We start from the raw sequence: 6,728 nt of genomic DNA, 5'->3' as shown, positions 1-6,728 counted from the left end.
AATTAAACCTTTTTTTATATTCAAAAGTAGGACATTCCCCCTCTAAAACCCTTCAGTTATCTTGTCATTTATCATAAAAATCATCAGAAATGTGTGGAGAAACTCTAGTTGTAGCATTTCTGTACCCTTCAGCTCTGTCTGATCAGACATCCTGTGCTACAAAAGCCTGTCCGTCTACAGATGGCACAGAGGACATCGTACCTCAGTTCAGTCAGACTCTCCCATTTCAAAAGTTGTTTCAGAAGTCTCCTTCAGCTGGTTCTGGGTTGAGCAGCTAAAGCTCACAGGAAGGAGCAGCACCTCAGCCTGGAAGCATCCCTGCTAGAGACAAGGCTACTTATTGCTCAGTGCAACGGGGACTTGTGAAATGGGGGGTACTGCGTGCCAGCTGCTTTAAGACAGTCTTGTCATTCGGGTCTGAACTAACGCCAAGCTTATCACAAGATGTTCCACTAAAGTGCTTTAACCCTGATGGCAGGCATTCGTAGCTCATATAAACCATGCTTATGTGAATGATCAGTGCCGTAGCACAGAAAATTACCACCTTGTTATTTGTCATATGATCTGTAAGAAAAGAGAGAGGACGATGTGCAGTCTTTGCTACGTTTTAATAATAACTTTTAAGGAATTCGTTTTTAGGTCTAGTCAGCAACATCAGACAAAATGTACTGCGCACTCCCCAGGCACAGAGCACCACCAAGTGCCTTAGAACCTTCCCTGACAGAGATGGGGCTCTGCCCCTGAGGAGCTTACAATCCGGGGATCTACAACTCAAAGCCCGAGTTGGACAGCGAGCTAATTTAAGGCAAAAACCTCCGTCCCCTAGAGCTATTATAGATGGAATTATTTTAGCATTTGGAATTAAGCCAATGAAGAGATAATTTGGTTGTGGATTTAATTTGGTTGTGGATTTTTTTCAGGTTGAGCCTGAAATAGTTCTTATTAAGATTATCTAGTAAACAGTGACCTAGTAGGTGCTCAAAGTCAAGACTAGATCTCTTGAAGGGTAAGTTGAAAACATATTCATTGTGGGTGGTTACTTGAAAAAGCAAATATATTGAATGGTGTGATGAGGGTAGACTATTTAGAAACAGGCCCTGTATTGACAGTGCAGCCCCCTCACGCACTGTTCATTGACAAGTGAGTATTAAATACATGGCTCGTCCAACCCACAGAAAGACCCTCACAAACCTTAATGTTTGTGTAACAACCATCCACCGTGTGCTATCAAAGTTTTATTTATGCCTCGTTACACCAAAAGTAAATAGTCAATTCAAAATAAACTAATGACCTGCATATTTTCATATGGGTGAATGAATGTATATCTAAATAGGAAATAAATGGCAATCCTATCTACCTATATTAAAAAAAATAGACAGTCTTTCCAGATTTTTGCATACTAAGGAGAGGTCTGCGGTCTTAAGGTCTCACAACGGGTGACCAGGAAAGCAGCAGTTAGCCCGCAGCATCTTACCATCTGACTCAACTGTTCCTAAATGACACCATTTAAAAGATCTGTAAACACATTATCTGTAGTTATTCTGAGATGGTCCCGATGTTAACCCTAGGATCTACCAAAAAGAATTAGCAGTACAATAGAGAAGAACAGATAATCCACCTGACTATACATGTGCTCTCTTCAGGAAATCAATCCAGGCCTCTGGGGAGCACTCAATTCTCATCTGGTCAGGCCACGCTTTCTATGCAGGAGACCCATGGCATCAGGTGAGGTCTCTTCTAAGTTAGGAGTCTTTGTTAGGCAATGTAACTAGTCCGATTCCTCTCAGAACAGTTCTGCCCACCTCCACTCCCAGCATGACACTTAACCCTTCTGAGCACACTGGAGCAGAAGTGAGCAGAGATGTAAACTCTAGCACATTCTTATTGCTGCATTGTCTCAAGTTATGCACGTCTACCACAGCAGTACTGTCCGGGAAACGGTAGCAGTGGCAATGAGAAAATAGACTATTAATTGCACAATTAATAGAAAAGTAAAAATGTTTCAAAATCTACAATAAACCTGTATCCAAAGGAGTGATAGGTGACATGCTGGGCTTTTGTTCTGGGGTCCGGCTGTGCAGTAGACTTGCTTGGTCACCTGGCGTGGGTGGGCTCCTTTCCTGCCTGTGGAAGGCTGACTCTGCTACTCAGAGCTAGGGTGGTTCTGCGTGGTGAGTCACACAAGTCCTCGGTTCTGTGTAGCAGATTCACTCCTTGTGCAAACTTTGATGTAGATGAAGATAGAGTGGTTTCTTGGTCAACAGTTGCAATTTCTTTCTTTTGAAGTCAGTGGGTTTCTTGTATCTGTAACCACAACAGAGATATGATTGGTTAGAAGCTTCCGCTTGATTGACCCCCACGTCCCATTCTTTGCTATGCCCAAAACTTACAGCTCTATTACGATTGGCCCAGGCTTAATCTCATCCATCTCCATGAAGGCAAAACACTTGGTGCTGGTAAACCTCTTTTTAGGCTTGTAATGTTTGAATTCAAAGAAGATGGCCGCACCTAAGAAATTGAAAGACACATAAACCTCAGGCAGCACCTTCTATGTTAATTAGCTTTCTTTACTCACCAGGACCTTATGAAAAAGCATTGGTTTGCATAAGCTGCAAAGTAACCTGTTAAATACAGTCTGTTGAGGTATGACTATTGGCTGCTTGCTGAATCTAACATTTCTCCATATCAACAAAGTCTAGCAAACCTTCCTGAACAAGACCAATTCAAGACTAAATTACTAAGGAAGGCTGAGTAAGGTGAGATGGTCCAATGGTTAGAGAGCTTGCCTTGCAAATATGAGGACTGAAGTTCAGATTCCCCAGACCCCATTTGACAGGTAGCCTGCCTGCAATCCCAGCTTAGAAGGAAGAGACGGAATTCCTGGAAAAAAATGGTTAGGAAGACAACTTTATCAGTGAGCTCTGAGAAATGTGTCTAAATGAGTAAGAAAGTAAATAAAGAATACTCCCAATGTCAGCCTTGGACCTCCATGTACATGTGCATACAAGTGTAGGTATACCTACATAGACATGTGAGCCCACACAGTAAATACTCATGTGTACCACTGTGCCACATAGTTTTATGTTAGCCTGATATAGAGTCATCTGAAAGAAGGGATCTCAAAAGAGAAATGCCTCCATAAGATTGGCTGTAAGGCAAACAAGCCGATAGAGTATTTTTAAAACTTAGTTATTGATGGAGGAGGGCCCAGCCCACTGTGGAGCCGTCCTTGGACTGGTAGTCCTGGTGCTATAATAAAGCTGGCTGAGCGGGCCATGAGTCGCAATCTGGTAAGCAGCACCCTCCACAGTCTCTGCAGCAGCTCCTACCTCCAGGTTCCTGTCCTGTGAGTTCCTTTCCTGACCTCCTTCAATGATAACAACCCCATGGAAGTCTAAGCCAAATAAAGAAACCCTTCCCTCCCAGCTTGCATTTCTGTCATGGTGTTTCCCTGCAGCAACAGAAACCCAACCACACATAGAAAAAAAATCAAACAAAACAAAACAATCCCAGAAAGGAACACAGTCTATAGGGATAAAGCGCACGTGTACTGGGCAGACTGGCAGTGAAAGTTCCTTTTAAAACATTCAAGCTTGACCAGTTTTGCTTCCTCCCAAAGCAAACCCCAATATGTAAATAACATGAGTCACAAGCTGTTAAAAGCTGCCTCATGCCTGTTTTAGAGTCCTAAGCTGTGTATTTAACCCCTGCAACTGCTGACACACACATGGAGATGTGCTATGGCAGGAAGGGTACAAAGGCAACAATAATCAAGCACTGACTGAATCAAGGACAAGGAAGTCACATCGTTACACATCTACAAGACCGACAGTTAAGTCCTCTATAGTGAAGGGAAGAACAGTTAAGCTCACAAGTTACCTCACCAGTGTAGACAAAAACTGATTTCTACAAATGGCATGGAAAATAATGTAAGCTTGTGTCTCACTTACTCCCTTAATTCTGCTCTGACCAGGATGGTGCTGGATCTGATCTTTAAAAACGATAACAGACATGGACTTCAGTGACCACACAGCTTCTAACTGATGTTTAACAATGTTCAAAAGTGTGAGCGGTCCTGGCACTTGGGTACAGAGCATCTCACAAATCAAGCAGAAAAGCCCAGTCACTCAGGACACACCGGAGGAGGGGAGGACAGAGCGGTGGGCACACTGGCCGTGCATTTGCCTTCACACTGAGATGTGACAATTCAGGCTACTGGGGACACTTCCTAAGCACAGGGCCCTACTAGAACCAGAGAGTTTTAGGATCTCTTCTCATCCCTGCACCAACAGCTGACACCTGATTATCAGAGACTGGAGCTATCAGGTCACATGTCACTGGAGTCCAAACAGGTCACCATCCTTACTTACTCATGTATATCATAAGAAAACAAGATGTCTTAGTATGCAGACCTCTACTCCACACAATTGTTAAGAGAACTGTAAAACTAAGATATCCTGAGATGACTTCAAGGTTTATAAACAGGAAATTTCATTAGTCAGAACTATAGTGACTAAAGATTAAGTTCAAAAATGGAGAACAGGAACAGTGAAGTCCTGATATGGTTCAATGATTCGTCAGTATCAGGACAGAGCACAGTAAGGACAACCACTGTCTTCCCTTCAAGTCAGAAATGGGTTCAAAGTAACAGAGAGAAAGCAAGCGTGTGAAGGCACACGCGGAGTTGCAGTGTTCTCATTAACCCAGAACACACACTCTGACACATACCCTGTCAAGTTCTGGAGTCTATCAGTGGCCTGGAGGTCTTAAAAACACTTTGCTGTGCTGCACCATGCTTATCCATCAGAGTCTGAGGCTGCTCCTGCCACAGGTCTGGCTTTCACCACTCCAGAGGCTGCAGGATTGCTTGCTAAAGGCACTCTCTCCTCACACACTTCCTAAGAGCTGGGCATTCAGAAACTGCAGCTGAGCCCGGGTTGTCTGCAGAGAACACTGACATCAGCGGGTAAGTGGCAACTGCCGTGTTTACTGTACAGATTTGTACTGGGCTGGCAGTGCAACTTCACTGTGCTAAAAGGTGGCTCTTTTCCATCTTCCCTCCAATGAGCTGCACGCTCTGCGTTTTTCTATTCAGTGCAAGTGGAAGGAAAAGATTAGAGAGCAACCTCAGAGTTCCAGCTTCACCTACTCAGTAGAAGGAGAAAAGCTGTCATGCATGTATGTGTGTACACACGCAGAAGCAAGAGGTTAATGTGAGTATCTTCCACAATCAGTTTTCCACATTGCTTCTTTTAGACAGGGTTTCTCATGAGCCTGAAGCCAGACTGCCTGGCCAACAAACCTCAGGAGTCCATCATCTGTCCTCTCCCAGCACTGGCAGCTGTCACACCTGGGTACAATGGGTTTAGCTTAGGTCCTCCCAGGAGCCATCTCCCAGGCCTAACATTTTAATAGTAAAGAACATATATTCCAGTGTCATTATACAACCAGATAACACACCATCCATTCTCAACATTTAAAAATCACTAATATTTGGATTTCTTCAACTAACCAGGTAACACTGACTTCTGCCAGATATGGACTGTGATAGGACCACTGTGTACATACTCAAACGAGTGCTGTCCATAGGAAGACAAAGACAAAGTCACAAACCTTTGGTTAACTTTTCAACGTGTTTCTGGAGCTCAATGTCCACATTAAAATGAACGTAAGTATCTTCTTTTCTTGATGCCACAGGAGTATCTTGTACAGGAGTTAAATCTATGCCATTCAAATCTAGAGAGAAACAAGTTTCCACTTAAGGACAATCAAATTTATAGAGCACCAAAGGCTAAATATCCTGCAGAGGTGGGAGAGGGGAAGGATTTGGGGCTCTTTGTAATAATTAAACCTATGAATTCTAAACTATACACTACTCTCCTGGTCTCTGCTCTTAACACCCGGCTTCTCATGGTTTTTGTTGTGTTTTTTGAGACAGGATTTCTCTGTGTAGCCCTGGCCGTCCTAGAACTACATTGGTAGACAAGACTGTCCTGGAATGAAAAGATTTGCTTTGCCTGTATGTGCAGGGCTCTGGGAACTGCTGCTATCTGGGAGTGTGTGGAAGGAGCTGAACTCAGAGCATGGGAGACCACAGGGTTGGGAAAGTAAGTCTGCAGGAGATCAAATTTGGTCTTTAAGAGAGGAAAGAACTTGTTGTTTCCTGAGGAAACATATGACCTCATACAGTTTGCTACAATGGCCCGCTGGCCTTCAGGCCCTCAGGTGCTATTTTGCGACAATGATCAGAAGGTAAGGCTGGGAAGGCCTTAAATCTAGAATGAAGTCAGAATTCCTCGGCTGTATTCAAGTCAGATGGGCCTAAGAGCTGCCAAAAACAAAACAAAACAAGCAAAACCAAAAAACCAAACACACGAAAACCCTGTTTCACCAGTGAAGAAATTTATACACGGGGCTTACATTCTAGTCGTGTTTCTACATTTCCTAAGACATAACTGGCTTTACCACAACCAGATGGTATATTAAGTTTCTGGATCCAGGAGCCCCACTTAATCAAAATCTGCATTAGTCTTAACAAGCAAGTGTTTATATATTATTCAACAAAGATATTAATTTGGTAGGTCCATCTGATTATTTCAGTTCTTAAAGGTATTTACACAAAACCATGTTTCAGTTCAACATACATACAAAGGAAATTTAACTCACTATTTATCATTCAATATTTCATATTTAACTCAAAAATACCTTTCTGAATTAGTTGTATTATT

General features: G+C 42.9%; 1 protein-coding gene and 1 long non-coding RNA gene across 2 annotated transcripts in view; one reads left to right on the top strand and one right to left on the bottom strand.

Moving 5' to 3' along the window:
* Positions 1–594: 594 nt before the first annotated feature.
* Positions 595–6,728, bottom strand: part of Aida (axin interactor, dorsalization associated) — a 27,601-nt gene continuing 21,467 nt past the window's right edge. The window contains exons 8-10 of the mRNA NM_001127600.1: positions 5,614–5,736; positions 2,391–2,508; positions 595–2,304 (exon numbers count right to left, since the gene is read on the bottom strand). Coding sequence (NP_001121072.1) covers positions 2,208–2,304; positions 2,391–2,508; positions 5,614–5,736 — 338 coding nt within the window. The 3' untranslated portion in view covers positions 595–2,207. The remainder of the gene's footprint in view (positions 2,305–2,390; positions 2,509–5,613; positions 5,737–6,728) is intronic.
* Positions 2,507–5,870, top strand: LOC120096335 (uncharacterized). Its single transcript, XR_005492693.2, has 2 exons — positions 2,507–5,213; positions 5,516–5,870. It is a non-coding gene; the product is annotated as an uncharacterized LOC120096335 (long non-coding RNA).

This window comes from Rattus norvegicus, chromosome 13 (genome assembly GCF_036323735.1).
Source record: "Rattus norvegicus strain BN/NHsdMcwi chromosome 13, GRCr8, whole genome shotgun sequence".
Classification (NCBI taxonomy): Eukaryota; Metazoa; Chordata; class Mammalia; order Rodentia; family Muridae; genus Rattus; species Rattus norvegicus.
This window is presented reverse-complemented; position numbering and strand designations above follow the sequence as displayed.